Source organism: Lycium barbarum, chromosome 8 (assembly GCF_019175385.1).
Source record: "Lycium barbarum isolate Lr01 chromosome 8, ASM1917538v2, whole genome shotgun sequence".
NCBI classification, from domain to species: Eukaryota; Viridiplantae; Streptophyta; class Magnoliopsida; order Solanales; family Solanaceae; genus Lycium; species Lycium barbarum.
This window is the reverse complement of record NC_083344.1, coordinates 44,974,937-44,995,615: the sequence shown is the minus strand read 5'-3', so window position 1 is coordinate 44,995,615 and position 20,679 is coordinate 44,974,937. Positions and strand designations below refer to the sequence as shown.

General features: G+C 37.2%; 1 protein-coding gene across 3 annotated transcripts in view; it reads right to left on the bottom strand.

The window, feature by feature from the left end:
- LOC132606136 (uncharacterized) overlaps positions 1 to 2,055 on the bottom strand; it is a 3,163-nt gene extending 1,108 nt beyond the window's left edge. Inside the window, exons 1-4 of one of the 3 annotated variants that reach the window (XM_060319493.1) lie at positions 1,532 to 2,055; positions 519 to 649; positions 319 to 402; positions 7 to 234 (exon numbers count right to left, since the gene is read on the bottom strand). In XM_060319493.1, coding sequence (XP_060175476.1) covers positions 25 to 234; positions 319 to 402; positions 519 to 649; positions 1,532 to 1,535 — 429 coding nt within the window. In that variant the 5' untranslated portion in view covers positions 1,536 to 2,055 and the 3' untranslated portion in view covers positions 7 to 24. Of the gene's footprint in view, positions 1 to 6; positions 235 to 318; positions 403 to 518; positions 650 to 1,531 lie in introns of those variants that run through there. The other 2 variants (XM_060319494.1, XM_060319495.1) reach the window with 2 other exon arrangements.
- Positions 2,056 to 20,679: the final 18,624 nt, after the last annotated feature.

Here is a 20,679-nt window from a genome sequence, read left to right as displayed (position 1 = left end):
GGTGTGTAATCTACATCTTTCTAGCTAGAACTCGGTCGAATAAGAATCATTGATTCCCTCTGCTGTCAATTTCTTATTCATTGCGTTCGACCGGTGCTCCTTTCTCATCTCAAACCATAAGGGAAGTTGCGAGTTTTCGCTATCCCCAGACAGCCCTTTTCCTTCTTCAAGATAGCACTTACTGGGTGAAAGCTGCAAACCTCTACCTTCAGGCAGAGTTATGCCTGCAAACCTCTACCTCCAGGCATAGTTTAAAACTTAAACTTTGCCTTAAGAAAAATAACCAAAGCACCAAAAAAAAAAACACAAAATACGTACCTCAGCATGATCCTCTGTAGAAGGGCTTTCATTAACATTTTCATCAACAGTGTTATGGCCTTCATCAACAACTCTTTCATGTCGCTATTCAAATGAAAAAAAGACAAAAACAAAATAAGAACCACAGCAAAACATAAAATAAATTGACCAGGAAAAACTCAATAAAATATGACACAAAAGAAAATTAAAAGAACCATTACCTTTTCATAATACTCTTCATTGACAAGCAAATTCTTTATACTTCCAAATTGTGGAGCACGTCCACTCTCGTATGATAGCATAGTAGGTTCTTGAACTGTGCCAATAACTTCACAAAAATTTTCGCAATACACTGTCCAGTGAGACCAAATCTAAATCATAAAAGCATGGACAAAACCAACAAGATAATAATTCTTATCCTTTAAATTTGTCCCTTTGTTCAAAGTACCTCTGAGTGAATTAGAAAGCTCATTAAAACACTCATGCCTCCAATTATACTTCCTGAATAAGTTAATATTCTCTATGTATACAATTTGTTTCCACTGCCCAATCTTATCGCCTCTACCACCATATGACACATGACCTAGAATATACACCTCGGCTAGCATCACAGCATCAATGTCTATCTCAATTATATCTCTTGAACTTTTCATCAAATCCCTTAACCTAGAAATTTATAAATTATTTTTACCGTCCTTAATATGAAAATACTTTTTCAACAAAGAACTTCCATTCGTTCTGTTATATTTTTCATCAAAAGAACTAAGAGGAGGTTTAATTCGCAGACCAGTGATCTTAAAATCTTTCTCTGTGAATTTGACAACTTTTCCATTCAAATTAAAAGACATCACATTGTCTAAAGTTATCCGAACTTCTAGAATTCCAGACAACTTTATTTTATTCAATTTCATTACTCTTGCCACGCAGCAGTAATATGTGGCAAAAGTATTTGGGTGCAAATAATAATCACCAAATCGATCATCATTGTCACTACTACTCATTTTCACACATTAAAATTAAGAAAAAAAAATGTCAAAAAGACATACAAACACAGAAATGAAAACCCAGCAAACACACCCAAACACATACCCATCAAAATGTCATAATAAAACACATGCATTTGGGAAAAATGAAGAAAATAACCATAGAAAAAACCCATGTAAAAAATAAAATACATACAAACATTTGCATTGAAAAATTAATCACAAAAATATAACTATTAAGGGGAACTCACACATCAAATGGAACTTCCAGTAAGAGAATTCAACTTTGAAAGAGAGAATGGAACTTGAAGTTGATTATATGAACGGTTATGAATTCAAACTCACACTCAAAATGGAACTTCCAGTAAGAGAATTCAACTTTCAAAGAGAGAATGCAACTTGAAGCTGATTGTATGAACGATTATGAATACAAATTGATTGTAAAGTTATTTAAATTATATAATGAATAAAAACCAAAGGGCGGGACATTTATATATGTCATAAAAAAACTTAAAAAATTATCCAAGTGCATGTGGATTAAAAAATCTCACGTAGACAAAATTAGGCCTTCAAGCAGAACTTTGGGGCGTAAGTAAAAATAAAATTCTGCTTGAAAAGGCATAATTCAAATTACCACAAAAAAGTAAAAAAAAATTATTTATTCATTATAAAACAACAAAAAAATAAAAAGGTATACATTAAATCCCAAAAAGGATGTATTTTTTATTTAAATATAATAAAACATTTCCAATTTGCCAAAAAAAAAGTTTCAAAATAAAAGTTAAAAAGAACGTGTATACATTGTTAAATGTTAAGGACATGGGTGTAACAGACACATTTATTGTTGTATGAGTTGATTAGAAGTTGAAAAAATATTTGCAAGGTGCAAAACTCTACCTTCAGGCAGAGTTTTAAGTAGAGAATACTGAAGATTTTGAATGCAAAACTCTACCTTAAGTAAATTATGTCTTTTTTTTTTTAAGCAAAGCCACCAGAAAGGTGGAAATTTATTGATAAACAAAATATGCACTTATCAATCCAAAAGTGATTGATCAAATAAATAAAACGACAACAGAAAAGAAAATCAACAAGTGGAAAATGGAAATACAGATTTAGTTTGAAACAGACTATTAACAACTAATAATCTGTCACGACCCAGCTAGGGGCCGCGACGGGTACCCGGAGCAATTACCGAGCACCGCTTACTCTACTGCTTGTCTTGCTCATTTGATACTCTTTTATCAATTTTACATACCAATTGTAGGAAAATCATATTTAATTAAAACATAAATACTTTATATACATTTTCCTCTTGGCCATCAAAATAATATACATACATATGAAAGCATCTTGTGAGACCATCTAACCCACACTGCGTATCTACGAGCCTCTACTAACATAATGAATACATAGACGGAACAAGGCTCCGTCATGCCCAAAATATGCATATGTATTTGTATATCAAAAGAATAGCCATAAGCACCTCCGAACAATGGAGTGCTATCTATCAACTGACAGCTACTGAGGACCTGGGCCAAGCTCTCCTCTCTGTCTACCTGTGGGCATGAACACAACGTCCGAAGAAAGGACGTCAGTATAAATATTGTACCGAGTATGAGAGACATACATAATGAAAGGAGACATCAATAATATGGGAATAACATCAACATGAGACATCTGAATATGACTGATAATCATAAATGAAGTAATGCATGCTGTCTTACTCATACTCATCATCATAACATGTATGCATCATATGCAAGCTGCCCGTCCATGTCGGAACGGTGTGATAATCAATAACATTAGCCCGCGTCCAGGCCTCCCGCGTCCGGGCTACCATCTCATGCCGCCCACTAGTGGTGTCTGCCCACGCCCGTAGGTCGTGGTGTATCGGTATCGCCGCCCACCGAAGCGGTGTCTGCCCGGCCAACTAGACCCCGTGTGAAATGCTCATGACATGCTCAATGTAAATACTCATAGCAATATGCTTATCATAAAATACTTATCTTATCATAATGCGTATATAAGACTCATGATCAACTTTACTCTATCGGGGTGACGTAAGGTCGTGATCCCCCGATTACATTATGGAACCATCATGGACATTCTGCCTCACCTTGAAAGGACTAGTACATAAGGTGAGTGTAGGCAAGGAATAACATCATCATCATTCTAGTGTCATCATCTCATATAACTTATCTCATATAGACATTCATAGGCATAAGCTTTTAACTTCTTCGAATGTAAGAACTCATGCAAGGAATAGGGATTCAAGCTAAAAGATTCATGCCATTAGAAAGAAGGACTAGCCTCACATACCTTGGTTGTTTAGCTAAGATATCGCTCACTTGTTCTCCGTCGACATCACGTCGTTACCTTCATAAGAGAATTCGTATCAACATTAGTAAACTAACTATAAGAACGCGTCGCTAATTCTAGGAGAAGTCGGGAAACGCTTCCTTCGCTCATACTGCTTTTCTCACGTTCTATATCAACTCCCAATATTCATAATATTATTCGCAATATCATAATCGACAATCGTCATTTACGTACATTTGGCAAAATCCACCATTTTCCTCCAATTTTCCCTTATTTCTACTTCTAGCTCATCCTTGCGTTTTCATGCATTTAATGCTTGTTTCATGATATAATCATCATTTATAACGTATTTGTACTCACAACACTTCAATATTCGTAGTTCAATTCCACTATCATTCATTTATGTCACGATTCACTCAATAATGACCCATTTCTATGTTCTTCTACATTTCAAGTGTCTAAGCTTTCCAATACTTCAAACAACATGGAATAATCATGAAACTTACCTTGGATGATGGTGAAACAATCCTTAAGTTGAAATACTTCAATTAGCCAAAACCCTAGTTCCACCCTTTGTGGGATTTCTTGACTTAGATGATCCTTTGTTGTGCTCTTACACTTGATTTCATGAATTTGGTATTGTTGGTCTTGATGTTCTTTTGATTCTTTGGGAATTCTATAGATGAAGTATGTGGAGAGGTCTAGAAGTTTCTTGAGTTGTGTGGAAGAAAATGACGTGAATTGAGGCTTAAGTTCCCTTTTAATAATTCAAAATCTGGTCTTTAATGAAAAATTGTCGGGATGAACAGTGGTCGTAAATTGCAGTTTACGGACCGTATTGTGGTTTACGGTCCGTCCTCCATGGTCGTTTTTAATCATCCCAGAAACAGAAAGTTTGGCTGAGGATTATGGCAATTTACGACTGAGGTTTACGGTCCGTAAACCAGTTTACGGGCCGTCCTCCAAGTCGTTTTTAACCATTTTCACAATTTACAGAAAGTTGAGATTTTTGACAAGCTGGAGGACGATTGCACTATACGGTCCGTAAATCACTTTACGGGTCGTATAGTGCCATATACGACCACTGGACAGAAAATTTTTCCGCGACTTTCTTATTTCCAAAAATTCATAATTAGCCATTCCCGACTTAACAAACCATCATACACTCAAACTCTTCATCATTCCACTCATTATACAAGTACGGAGAAATTTCCGAGGTGTAACATAATCCAAGGGCCGTGACTTGATAACATCTATCACACCTTCAAAGTCTCACAGGTGGAATGTTTCAAATCAGTTGAATCATTCTTCAGGCCACTTAAATGTAGTTGTGTTCTTCTGTAGAAACCAGCATCTGTATGAAAGCAAAAACCCACTCTCAACTTTGTACCATTGTCAAAAGATCATGAATCCTAGCCTGGACATGTGTAGCTTCCATACTAAGAAATGAGCATGACCTTAATACAGTTATTGCATCTGTCCATGCTAGTGCATTCAGCATATTGAATATGGCTCTTCTACATATCTTGATCATCAGTCTGGTACTCTCTCTTGGGCTGTCCTTATTCTCAGGTTTGGAAATCCATCCTTTTCAATGTTCAATATCTTCCTAGCTTGACCTGGAAATTATTGAAGTGAATTGTACGTCAAAGTCTCACAAGTGGTCAAGTCCTTTGAATCATTCTTCAAGCAATCTTGAAAGGAGTTGTATATTGCTGCACCTTCTGCCTGAAAACCAGGTCCCTATACTACTTGATCTATAACTAGTACAATCTACTACTTAGATCATGAGCATCACACCATTTATATTAAGGAATGAGCATGCCAAGCACACTGATACCATCCAATACAGATGTTGCAATTACTCACAATCTGTTGAAAAACTGTACTCAACAATGGTTTAAAGTTCTGTCGGCAAAGACTAATCTGGTGCTTTGTCTTGAAGGGTTCTTATTCTCAAGTTAGGAATTCCTCCTTTTTCCATATTCAAAATCCTCTTATCTTGACTTCGTAATTCCTGAAAATTATGAAACTAAACTGAACCTGCAAAATCAAAAACCAAGTTAGTTAAAAAATCTGCAAGTCCATTTCCTTCTCTATGTATATGCTCCACAGACACTCTTTATTCATCCATCATCCTCTTGATACCATCCACCAACATTGAGATGCTCCAAGGGATATTCCATTCAGCATTTATAATCTTCTTCATGGTCATGGAATCAGTCTCTATAATCAATGGAAACAGCTGCTTTTCCACAGAGTACATCAGTCCCATTCTAATAGCCTCAGCCTTAGCCACAATATTTGATCCATCTGTCAGAATTTTAGCAGCTGCATACACCAAATCTCCCTCTTTATTTCTGATACAAAAATCAACAGAACTTGGTCCTAGATTTCCTTTAGCAGCTCCATCAGTATTACACTTGTAGAATCCAGATGCAGGTCTCATCCATTTAATAATTCTGCATATAACAGTAGGCTTATATCGTTCAAAGAATTGAATAATCTGATGCCATCTAGTTGGAATAATTAGACCAGGAAACTGAACTTTACATAACATATAAATGTTCAGATTTATGTCATATAGTACTCTATTCAGATTCATATTACCACCATGTAGCCTATTGTTTCTCCACTTCCATATTTGCCACACAATGAAAGCAGGCACTGCTTTGTATATGGTCTTCATTTTGAAATGGCATTTTGCTTCCCACCAACTTCTTATGGCATGTTTCACCTGAATACAATTCATGCTCAATCCAGCCCCTATATTAAAGTATCTCCATACCTTAGTAGCCAAATCTCCACACAGAAATATATGGTTTATTGTCTCAATCTGAGCAGTATGACAGCAACAACACTTTGAGACTATAGGAATGCCAATACTTGCCACCACTTTATCAATTGGCACTTTAAACTTCCACAATCTCCACCTGAAGAATGAAATTTTAAAAGGCACACCTTTGATCCACATATTCTGAAATGGAACTGTTACATTAGCTTTTTGTCTCAATAACTGCCATGCACTACTTACTGTAAACCTTCTTGTACTTGTCATCATCCACCAAGGTCTGTCCCATTCATTTGATACCTATTTAATATCAATTTCCTGTGTTATATGCTGCACAATATCTTCAGGAAACAGCTACATAAGTTTGCTGATATTCCATCCTCCATTTGACATAAGCTCAGAAACATCTTCAGCATGATCATTGATTTGCTAGGACTGGGGAACCACATAGCTGAGAGCACTTAGCTTAGTCCAATTGTCAAACCAGATGTTTGAACTTCCAATCTTTGGCTCCTACCAGATTTCCTGCTCTATACTTTCCCTTGCTTCCAACATCATCTTCCAGGCTTGTGACCCTCCCTTCTATTGAACCACCTAAGGAATTTTCTTCTTACAGTATTTATTCCACATGAAATTAGCCCAAAGAGAACTAGTGGTTCTAAACTTCCACCAGAGTTTAGCATATAAGGCTTTGGACATGTCATAAATAGACCTGAAACCCAAACCTCCTTCATGTTTGGGAATGCACATGTTAAACCAAGATGACCAGTGTCTGCATCTTCCTTCCTCCTTATTATTCCAAAAGAACCTGGCAAAGATCCTGTGTATTTCTTTTATAACACATTTAAGAGGCCTTATAGCAGATAGAACATGAATTGGGATACTTTGAAGGACACTTGTAATCAACACTGCTTTTTTCCTCCATAAGACAGTAACTTGTCTTTCCAAGTTTGTAACTTGTCTTTGACTTTCTTCAATAATTCAGTATAATCCACTTTCCTTTTCCTGGCATGAGTAATTGGTACTCCAAGATATGTAAAAGGAAATTGTCCTCTCACAAATCCTATTACTGCTGCAACCTGCTGACTTAACTCATCTGACACTTTGCTGAACATATAAAAAAACTTTTCCTCTTGTTTATCAGCTGTCCAGATATTTTCTATATTCCTGAGGAGTATCCATGATCATCTGTAAAGATTGGTTGTCTGCTGCAGAAAAAATGATTGTATCATCTGCATATGCCAGATGATTCAGCTCAGCCCTCCACTTTGGCAACCCATATCCAACAAAACCAGGCTGATCAAACAAAGAGTTTAATGCTCTTGAAAGAACTTCTGCATCTATAATGAAAAGAGCAGGAGAGAGTGGATCCCCCTGCTTGACACCCCTTGTAGAGTGAAAGAAACCATGTGCCTGGCCATTTAAAAGTACAGAATACCAATTATTTGCCAACAGCCTCCATATAAGGTCAATGAAAACTGAAGAGAATCCCATCTTTTCCATCACTTTATAGAGGTATAACCATGAGACCCTATCATATGATTTTGTCATATCCAACTTAATCACAACATTTGCTGGTTTTCCTCTCTTCCTTATATCAGTTACAATTTCTTGTGTCAACAATACATTCTCAATTATATTCCTGCTCTTAACAAAACCTGATTGATTTGGAGAAATCACCCTTATGAGTAACTTGTCTAATCTGTCATGAACTACTCTTGATATGACCTTATTGATAAAGTTGCTAAGACTTATAGGTCTCATATCAGAGAATGACTCAACAACATTCGTCTTTGGCAGCAAAACTAGATTAGTGTGAGTGATTGACTTGTGAAGAGTCTGTCCTTCAAAGAAATCTTTAACAACACTAAATACATAAGCCTTGATCACCTCCCAAAACTTCTGATAAAATATACCAGAAAATCTATCAGGGCCACAGGTACTGTCCCCATTTAATTCAAACACTACCTTCTGTACTTCCTCCATAGTAGGTTGTTCAGCAAGTAGTATATTATCCTCCTCTCTAATCAGTTCAAGAATATGATTAAGAATTGGAGAATCTTCACTAACCTCCTCATGAGTAAATTGCTTATGGAAAAAATTAGCAGCTTCAGCAGCAACTCTATCAGCATCCTCTAGCCAATTTCCAGTAGCATCCATAATCCTCTTAATTTGGATTCTTTTCCTTCTTTCTTTTACCAGACTATGGAAATATCTTGTATTCTTATCACCTTCTGAGAAACAGTCTATCCCAGCTTTTTGCCTCCAGAATTCTTCCTCATAGTGAAGATACAGTTTAAGTTCTGCTTGTGCCCTTTGCATGACCATTTTATTTTCTTCAGATGGATTCTCCTCAAACAACTGCTCTTTAATCTTAACTATATCCTCTCTGATTACTAGTTGTTTAAAAATGTCCCCAAAAGTAGTCTTACTCCATGTACTTAAAGCAGCTTTCAGTTTCTTCATCTTGAGTTTAAAGGACAGAAACACATCATCAGATAAGACTGCTTCCCATTGCTGCTTAACAAAGTCAAGAAAAGTATCATGTTCCACCCAGAATTTGAAAAATCTGAATGGTTTGATAAAATTTTCCACTTGATCTCCATAAGATACAAGTAATGGTGCATGATCAGAACCAGTCCTTGACAAATGTGCCACTTCTAGCTGTCCAAACTAATTCTGAAATGTATCATTATGCACAATCCTGTCCAATCCCTTAAAAATGCAGTCATTGGTAGCCCTACCATTCCACCAGGTGAAAGGACTCCCTTTGAAAGGCATCTCATGCAACTCACAAGAATTCAGACAAAAAGCAAAATCTTCATATTCTTGTGGCAATACTGGTAAACCTCATATTTTTTCTTCTTCATTCAATATAACATTGAAATCTCCACCAATCAGCCAAGGAGATGTCATATTACTAGTCAAGAAGTATAAACTATCCCACAACTGCATTCTCTCCACTTCTGAACATTTAGCATAAACCATTGTAACCACCATATCTCTATTCAAATCTTGAAACTGCAGCTTTACCGTAATGGATTGTTCAGTATCCAACAGAACCTCAACATCAACATTGTGTTGCAGAAAAAACTAGATTTTACCATTACAGTTGAAATTAGCGTAAGGCATTCCAAGTCTTCTTCTATATTTCTGAATCTGTCTATGATGCTGAAAAGGTTCCATCAAAGCTACCAAAAAGAACTTGTGATGCTTATTTAACATTTGAACTCTATGAAATGCTTGTTGGGACTTCACTGATCTTATGTTCCAAAATAAGGATTTAACAATCATTTAACAGATTTCTTAGAGTTATTCCTTGTTGAGTACCTCACTATTTGTGGAACATCAGAATTTTGCTTTCTTCCCTTTCTTGGCCCTTTGCTTTGTGATTTTGGAGATAATCCTGCTTCTACACACATCTGTTGTCGTTTCATATCAATAGCATCACCATCAGCATCTTCCTTCTTATTGTTGACCAAAGTCAACTTATCATTTTCCTCCTGTAGCTTGTGAGAAACTACATCATGCAAAGCCTTATTAGGTGATATCCTTACAGTAACACTCAGAGGCTGAACATCCTTAATATCAGGAATAATGGCCAAAGCTAAATTCCTTTGTTCTGCATCAGCAACTTTCTCAGGATAATAGCCAACCAACAGCAAGTTACAATTAGAATTGTGTACCTCCTCATTAGAATTATCCTTCAGAATTAAAGCCTGAGCAGAATCCTCCTGATCCATGGAACCAGTCATACTTGGAGAACAACTAATAACCCTTTTATCATCATTCTCCAGACAAATTGAGTACTTTCTAATCCCACCTTGCATCTTCTCATTAGAAACTTCATTCAAATTCAGATCACCTGCTTGAGTACATTCAGACATCTGATTTTCCAGAGAAACTTCAAAGGCCTCTTTTACATCATGATACCTATTAATTACATCGAAACTCTGATGAAAATCTTCATCTTCATCCCTAACACCCCTATTTTTCTCTCCTAGTTGTTGATCATCTGTATCTGCAAGTGCTAGAATACTGTTAACTAGTACTTGATCCTTATTAGTCAAATTATTCACCCCATCCCCCGGATCATGCATAACTTCCAAAAACACTTTTATTTTGGTCAACATCATCTTTGCCCACATATTGATTAAAAGGTCCTAACACTCCTTCTCCAACATTAAGATCTTCATCAATTCTTCCCTGCACCATTACAAACTCTTGAACATCTTCAGATAATTCATTATTATCACGTTCTTGACAATCATAAGCCTTCTTTGAACCATAATCCACATTAACCTCCAGAGATTCTGCTTTGCCATCCAGCTGTGGATTATTAATCTCTTTTTGAACAGGATCACCATTACTCTGCTGTGTTTTGTTAATAACTACTACACTTTGATTATCAGCTTCACTATTGTGCACCTTAGCAATTTCATTCTCATAAAATTCACCCTCTTCCAGAGACTTGGTTCTATTCTTAGCCTGATGCTTGTCCAGAACTAAAATTGTAGCTTCTACACCATCATGCACCTTATTATGATTCTTCTTGTCATCTACAGATGCAACTGCAACCCTTTGTTCTACAGAAACATCCTATTCTATCACATCCTCCTCATTACTTTTATTCTCACTACTCAACTTACTAACTCCAGTATCCTCTACTCCTTGGTTCAATACCTCAAATTTGTTTGACACATTAACTTCTTTGTTTCCATCATCCTTCCCAGTTGGAATCACTTTGTTCTTGTGCTGCCCTTTGTTTCCAGGGTAAGTTATCACAGTACCACTGGATAACACTTTTGGTAAATATTATTGCACTGGTTTTTTCCACCCCCTATATCCTCTATATCTTCCTTGTTGGACCTGCCCTTGTTTACTTGTTCCAGGCTCATCTGCTATAACTAAAGCCTTTCTTTTATACTGAATCACTTCTTCTTTATCTGCCACCTCATTTTCTAGCAATTCTGGATGAAGCACCCAACAATATTCATTGGAATGACTTTATAAAAAACACTTTGTGCAATACTTTGGTAGGTAGTCATATTGAATATTAACTTTAATAGACCTGATATCCTTTGTAACATCATCTTCAATCTCCATCCACACAGACTTAGGCAAATCTGCAAGTAAATCTACCTGCACTTTCACTCTTGCACTATTTGGCCTAGTTTTGTTAATAGTAGCAACATCTAGATGAATTGGCTTGCCCACAGCTGAAGCTAATGTAAACAAAGATTCCTTGACAAAAAAGGTAGGAAGAAGGTTTGGAAACGAAATCCAAGCCATAGCAATTGAAGTCTCCTTTTCAATACTGAACTTAGAATCATATATCAATGGTCGCATTTGATAAGAATGACCATCCTTTTCCTTCAACCAAAAGAAATTTTTTGATGAGATAGTAATAAAATCTTCCCTTAAATCACATCTTATTAAAACATGTCTATCTCTCAAAAAGCCTACACGACAGTTACCCTTTACTCCACACTGTTGAGGTATAATAGTTCTCAACTCATCTAACTCGGGCCATCCATATGAAAACTTACCAACAATGTCATTTTGTAGGTTTTCAATCCTCTCCATTCGTAATACTTCAGAGGAGGACCGTCTTACGACGTGTTTACCATCTATAATCTCAACCTTCTTCATAGGAATGGATTCACACGTTTGCATGGGAATTGCAATGGTGTCATGCAGTAGGGTATGAAGATATTTCTGTTCTGTGTTCGTAGGGATTGGTGTTTTTGGTTGTTGAGGATTGCTGGACGAGGAGAGGGTAGGGAAATCTTGAGGAGAGAAAGGCTGACCAACCACTAGACGCGGTGGCTGGCCAGTGGCCGGAGTGCCCATAGAACTTTTAGGGTTTTCAAATTAGGGTTTGCTTGGGAGGAGAGAGAAGAGAGCTTTTTTTAGTATTGTTTTTGGGAAGTTTTTAGTAAATTATGTCTCTACCCCCCAAACAGAAAAAAAAATTGTTTATTCATTATAAAACCACAAAATAAGAAAAGATATACATTAAATCCAAGAAAAAATTATTTATTCATTAAGGCGGAACTTTACAATCCAAAAACTAGTCAAATTCTGCCTTCAGGCAGCACTTTAGAGTCCAAAAAAAGGAGTCAAGTTAACTGCCTTCAACTCTGCCTGAAGTTAGCAAAACTCTGCCTGAAGGTAGAGTTTTGAAAGTCTTTTATTTTTGCAAATTGAAAGTGTTTTATATTTAAATAAAAAATACATTCTTAATGCAAAAAATCTCTACGTTAATGCAAAAAAAAAAAAAAAAAAAACCAGTATACATCACAAGAAAATGGGAAAAACACAATAACATAACACTTGCCTTCATCAAAAAAGTATACAAAATCTTTAAAAAAATCATCAATTCACTGTTCTATATCAGTCCCCAGAAATCATGTCACACCCCAATCTCATCAGGGCATGATGGACACCCAACCCTTACTTAGAGCTGAGCGAACCCGCTGGTATTAACACAATGAAACTGGACATATAAAATTTTTTGGAAATATAATAAAGTACTTTCAGTCAAACCATAGAAATTTGCGAACGATACTCAATTAATCAAAAACCGAGTAAGTCAAACTAACTACATGGTCGCTTTACTCAACACATGACATCTCAACATACTAACCACAGGACACTGTCTGCAAAGTCTCTAAGAGTAAACACCTGAATCATATGAGTCGGGACGGGGTCCCGACATACCCATACACACACATGATAACCATAATGACTCGGCACTGCCTCAGGAAGAAAATGGAGTTTGCCAATCCCAGCTATAGCCAACCACTCTAGCTGAATACTTTTACCTGCAAAACAATCAGGGACTGTGTGGCATGAACACAGCGCCCCCAGGCAAAGGGACGTCAGTACGAACATTGTACCGAGTATGTAAGGAATAAGAACATCAAGTACAAATGAATCATGAAAACCAGTTTCAACAGTTGAATGCATCTATGGCTAACATCTGAGAATATCTGCGTAACTCTATATGACTGAAACTGACTCTGTGGCGTATGATAGGCATAGGTTATAACATAACTGATAGTGATTTGGAACGTACAGCCCGATCCATATATAATATAATAGTGCCGAGGAACGTACGGCCCGATCCATATATAATATAATATATATAAATGCACGTAAAACCCGGAAAAGGATACTCTGAACTCCTCTGGTGACATAAGAAGCTAGTATGAAAAGCCTCTGGGAGTTATGGACATAAAACATAGGAGGCCAAGGATACAAATATCTCTACACTATCTAAGAATAGAGTCTTTGGAACTCGCTTACTCACTGTGTTCGTTCATAGGATAAGGATCATGCCAAAATGAAAGAAAGGGATAGCCTTAACATACCTCTGCCGCTTTCCAGCTAACCACAGTCCATCTTCGGGTCACGCTAATCTATCAACAATATCAATTTACCAACAATCAATCCAATATATATCCTTAGAATCAATCCCTTAAACTTATCTCTATTTCTAACGGAATTTCGACAGCATTTCCTTTATAAACTGGACAACCCCAAAAAATCCAATTCAGCTAAATTATCAATAACAACAAGAACCATCTCATATAAGCCTCTTTAAACTCAAAGCGTCAACTCCCAAGGATATACACCAAAACAGCCCGGTATACGCTTTGTATATGATATCTTCATACACTTTATTCTCCCAAATTCAAGAACAACAACTTATTAACAACATCAACAACAATATCAACAATTATTTTATATCAATATCCAAATAATTCTATCCATTTAATCATACCAAAATATCCCCCAAGTCATTTGATATCCAAAAATTATAACCGAACTTTCAACGTCATTTTCTCTATTCTAACCCGTCAAATCTATCAATGATCATGGTAAGAACATCATTAACATCTTAAACATACCTTATATGAGCAGCCACCACGAAACCAACATCCCCCACGTTCAATTTTTAGCTTAAAACGACAACGACAACTCGTACTGCACTTTATCCTTCACGAGCCTCGCAATTCGGGGCCTCGAACTTGATCGAACCCTTGCTTTATCTCTCTAAACTCCCCTCACTATCTCTCTACCATGTTCTGGACTTTTTGGTATGAAATGAGGATGATAAGGGTTAAAACATCCCTTAAATAGCAAGGGAAGTGGGCCTGACCAGACTTGGAGTTGGGTTGGACCGAGCCCACTGCCCAGCTTGACATTTCTATCTTAAAACGTCCATAACTTTTTATCCCTATATCTTGTGAAGGCTCACGACCTATGTATGGAAATCTAATTCAATTATCTAAAACTTTAATTTTTGGAGTTTTCCCAAATTCCCAAATAATGATGGGGTTATGGCCTCCCGAAGTCAGATCACCCGAAAACGTAACTTAAAAACATCTTTTTGGAGAGCTTCCACTTGGATTTGGCTCAAGGGTCCTTCTTGAGTTGTGTTTAACTTCACATCTATTGTCCATATAAATTTTCATATGTCCTTTATAAAAATCCCATTATGTGGGCCCACCTCAGCTTACGGTTACGAGGGCTATATCTTTTAACGTATCATTCCAATCATACTGTACGAATTCCAAAAATCATACGCATGCTATCCTCGTGCTAATACAGTAGAATTTCATCCTTTATACTTGTAATATTTGCTCCTCCTTGAGCTCACATTAAGCCGCCTACAACCTTATTAACGCGAAATTTTCTGGGGTGTAACAAATCAAGTGTTTCTCAATTGGTGTATCTTCCGGTGTAATCTAATTCCAGCAAGGAAAACCATCATCATTATTGTTTCCATCTTTGCATCTCTGACGTTTTCTAGAAACTTCATCAGCTTCTGCTACTTCATTTAGATTTTTTGATGCTTCATGAGAACTAGTTGTCTTCACCACATACTCTCCGTGTCTAAAAGCTTCATTAAATTCTTCAAGAACTAATGCTTGACGTGCTTCGCGCTCTTTCTTTTCTTTTGCAATTTACATTTCAATATGAGTAAGTGTTTGAGTTTTACCAGACAATTGACTTGATGGAGAAACAAAAGCATCACAAAAAATATCCACCATGGTGGCGGGATCATTTATCGTAGAACTTGCTTTACAAAGCATATTCTCCAGATATTGCTGCAAATCTTTCTGCAAATGTGAATCTACCTTGACCTCTTCGTTCACCGGATCACCTAAATCAGATTGTCTGTTAGCAAACCCAGAATATAACATGATTTGTTTTCAAGATTGAGTCGAACTAAACTTTCGATCAGAGAAACAAATCTAGTTTCCAAACTGTCAATTCTACTGTCTAAATAAATCCTTTTGACTTTCAGCAGCTACTACACATGACTTGGTTTCATCGTCCACGCGAACTAAACTATCAACCTCTTTAATAACGCCAACAATTTTTTTATCCAATTCTTCTACACGACTATTTGAAACAATCCTATAAAAAGGACCAAAAAGAAAGAAAGTAAGAATAATAGAAAAAGAACAATACATTGTAACGGTTCGCTTTTTTGCGCGGGTCTAGTGCGCGAGAAGGATACTACGAACTCGCTGACGCTCTTTCGGACTTCTTTCAAAAAAGAGTCGCGACCTAATTTTTAGGAAATTAGGAAAATCAGTTTTGAAGGGTTTATTTAAACGCCGTGAAAACCTTCATAATCCAGAGTTCTAGGTAAGGGTTCTGGTGATCCCCTGGGAAAGGTGTTAGGCACCCCAATATTAAGGATCTGTACTATACGGTTGACCTTCGAATTCCAATGTATGAGTATCTGTCTAAACTGCTTATTTCGTGTTTACTCTCGCTCAAAAAAAGGAACTGTCATGCACATCATTTATTTTTTAGAAAAAAATTGAATATATTCTCTTTATATATAGGGTATCATAGTTCCGAATTTATAACATCCGTATAGAAATAATCCCCTTTTGTAAGGAGTATATCTTTTTTTAGACAAGAGGATGTAAAAGTAGTTTTTTTGTTTTTATAAGTTAAGCCCTTATACTCATACACTTTGCTCGGATCGATCCGTATTGGTATGTTCAGCCTTACCCGGAATTATGCATTACGAATTAGTTTCATTCGTTTGTGAAGATGTTTTTATACAAAATGAATATATCTTGTCTGTATATACTCGTTTAGTTGAGCCTGATATAGGCCAAAACGGCATCAATTTTTAGAAGTCCTCCTTTATATTTAAGAAAATAGGTCTTTACGATTTCCCTGAAAAATAGAGCACCTGAGTTCGTTTGGATTAAAACCGAGTTGATTCTGATCAAAATTTACCCACTATTAATTTTCAGGTAAAAAAGTAAGTTATTTGGGCATTAGGCCCATAAAAAGCCAAGACGAAAGTTCCTTCGGTTGTGAAACAAAAGAATTGATTTGAGTAAAATATTTGATCGATTTTTCAGTTATGAAATGCAACAATCCATTTGTTTCTAAAATATTCAGTTTGTAGTTTTTTGAAGAAAAACAATTTGCAAAAATGCCAGTTTTCACTTAGTTATATGAAACATTATGCCAAGTCCGTGATTTTTGAGAAAAGACGCGCGTGAGGGCCTAAAGTCGACTAAACGACGTAAGAACCATTGTCCTAGGACGTCTAATTCCAACTATAGGTTTTCCACTATAATACGAGTTTACACACACACCCTTATGAATACATTCAGTTAAAATAAGCTGCATAAATGTAAAGAGACTGGGTTAGGTTAGGGGTATACCAAGCCCCTAGTTTAGTCATTTGCACCCTTGACTGGGCCTTCTGCGCGCCTCACTATCTTCTCTTGTCTTCTCGGACTCTATTTTGGAAATAGTATTCCTGCTTGGGCCTTAGGCCTAAGAGGGTGGTTTCATGTGTTTTTAACCGAGCACTCGCGTAATAGGAGGAGGGGGGGGGGGGGGGGAAGGAAAAACACCGGTTAGTTTATAATCGCTGAACTTATCACGGAGATAAATGACAAAATTGAACACAGACACACACACTAAAGGATACAGAATATACACACATATACATGTATAAGGCAATTTACACTTGTCCTATACCTGCCCCTTTTCCCTACTCTAAACGAGGCTCAAGTTATCCTAGACTTAGGAGTGGCATGGGGACTCGGTCTGGATCCCGTATATCCGGTGTCGCAAAATTTCCAAAGGGTTTCAGAGAACCCCAGGCATGGCTAATACCGGGAGATTAAGAAAACCCCGAATTACCATGCTTGGCCTTGGATTTATTGGGACCTCATTAGAGTGGACAAAGAGAGTCTCAAGCAAACATGAGCACAAAATAGTCTACTAATAGGTTAACATGAGCAGTCATGGAAACAGTCCTCAAAAAGAAAGAAAAAATCCGACATCACAGCATACTATTTGACCAGATCAACTACAACTAAAAAGGGAGAACAGAACAAGCACCCAACAATTTGCAATAGAAATATAGAGGTATGGGAGAGGCAGTTGCCAAGAGGGAGATATAACAAATCAAACTTGCATGGGCTTCAAGGAAAAAACAGTTAGCTCAGATGGCATCAAACCTCAAAGATATACTCATGTAAGCACCAGTGTTTTAAAAGGCGTTTTTGAGGCGAGCCTCGGGGCGAGCCCCGGGGCGGGGCGTACCAAAAATGCCTCGGGGCGATGGGTCGGGGCGCAAGTCCCCAAAGGCGTACGCCCAACAATTTGGGGCGTACGCCCAGGCGTTTGGGGCGAGTTTTTTTTTTGTTGGGGCGTAAGCCTAGGCGTTTGGGGCGAGTTTTTTTTTGTTGGGGCGTAAGTCCAGAAAACTTCTTCAAACTAAAACGAAATTTGTTAAATAAGTCCTTAGTATAATGCCCAAATTTTCAAAAGTCAACATGTAATTACTCAAATATTTTAAAAAGGAACTGAAACATTAAATTTAAAAGTCAAGACCTTTTTTTATTGCTAGAATGCCTAATATATGTTCTTTTCCAATTATTTATCTTGTTTTCTACTATCTCAAAAAAGTAACGAGCAGTTACTTATACTTGTAAGTACGTATAATAGATTGTTCTAATTAGTTTTTTTGTGGGGGTGGAGTATGTATATGTGTGTGTGTATATATATATATATATCACTTATTTATTGTTTTCTTCAATTTTTTACGTTATTTAACCAATTTAAAAGTATTTATTATAATTATATCATTTTATAAAATACTAAAAATTAAAGTCCCATGAGGCTTACGCCTCGTGCCTCGGGGCTTACGCCTCGCTGAGGCAGACATAAAACGCCTCGCCTTACGCCCCCGCCTTTTAAAACACTGGTAAGCACCTTACAAACAGCAATTAAATCACTGATCTAAACAGAATTAGACTTAAGCTGGCACTGCCTAATAGGTATTTGGAGTGAAGGAAGGTGTACATGATCCCACATAAGGAGCAATGTTGAACAAAATAGGAAAAAGGAAACAATTACTCATAATCAAACTTACAAAGCAGAAGGGAGAAGAAATAGGCAATTAGTAAAGCAAAAGTCATGATCACACTCAGAGGACCAATGGCACTAGATGGTATGAGAGACTACTCTTAACACTGGTCATGAAAAGGGCAGGGGCCAAGCCACTAGGAAAATAAGTAGGTCTAGGGCAAATACAAGGCCGGGGGGAGGGGGGAACATCATGCACAATAAGCCCAGCAGCCAAATAGGATCACCATGTGATAAAAAAAAAACTTGCTCATTAAATGTGAAACAAAAGGTTTTTTGGAAGAAAATCAGTGTCACTATATCACAGGAGCAGCAAGACAATGCTGAGAATAGGCAAATGACTTGTAACAGCCGGGTCTTAACTTAATGTTTAAACGGGGGAAGGGGAAGGGACAAAACGAAATGCAGTCATAGGAGAATATGCACAAACCATGGACAGGTTGGGATATACCACTTAAACAAATTCAATCAAGGGATACAAGCACCAGGAGCCCCTAGACTATCACGACCCAACCGAAGGGCCATGACGGGCACCCAAAGCTAACCCGCCGGTCACCTCTCGTCAGACTTCCACAATCATATCTAGGTGAGCCACATGGCCTACTCATAATATCTATGCATCAATAATACACTTTTCATCAGACTATGGCACTTCTATAACAACATCAACAACTATGCCCACATATATACACAAGCTGACTAGCCTAACCAAATGATATACAAAATACGAGCCGACAAGGTTAAGAGACATCTAGGTATATACAACTATCTACGAGCCTCTAGAAAGAGTATGTAACATCGTAAGACGGGACAGGACCCCGCCATGCCTATGTATATATACACAAAAGAATAGTACCAACAGTTTCAGCTCCGAATCAAATGGAGCTCCTCTAAGTAGTCTCTGAATAAGCAGCCCAAGGGTCAAGTCTGTCTCCCTGTCCACCTGCGGGCATGACGCAGCGTCCACAAACAAAAGGACATCAGTACGAACAATGCACTGAGTATGTAAGACATAAGCAATAACATAATAATAGCATGAAGGATAACATGAGATGGAAGGGTCATGAGATAGTGGGCCCATTCATACCTCTAGCGACGTTTATCGTATTTACTTACCCTTTTCCTAATAAAAACCTTTCATTACATACACATACATATATAGTAATACTATACCTGACCATGTAGGTTCGGTGTCATACATACCCGGCCATAACAAGGCTCGATCTTATACGTACCTAACCATAGTGGTGCGCGCGCAGTAGATATCATACCTGGCCACCGAAGCTCGGTATTACCAAATAGCCATACATATATATATATATATATATATATATATATATATGTATATGTATAAGTATCATCAACATCATCATCACTATATCTTTCCTTAGAGGGCCAACTATCGTAGGATGAGATCAACAATATCATGAGAGTATCAAGACTTAGGAGCTTTAACACTTCTAGAAATAGGGGCGTCATGGAAGACATGGTGAATTTCATGAATAGGTGTACAACAATGGAATCATGCCTTAAGAAAGAAGGGTTAGCCTTACATACCTTTTCTGCTCCTTATGCAACTCCAAGTTCACGTTCCAAATCCGCCAAAATCTGTGAATTGGTCATGTTTACCAAACTTGATTAGAGCCTTTATAAGTTGATTCTTCAAAGTGACACTTTGTCTGCCGAAATTTTGGCAACATTTCCCCTATAAATACACCATCCCCGAGAATACGGCTCGGCCCCAAATTAACAACAACAATCCGAGAATGGAACTCGGCCAAAGCAACAACAATATTAGCAATTCCTTCTAGCAACACTTCAACATTCAATTCTATTCAATTCAATTCAACTCGATTCAAT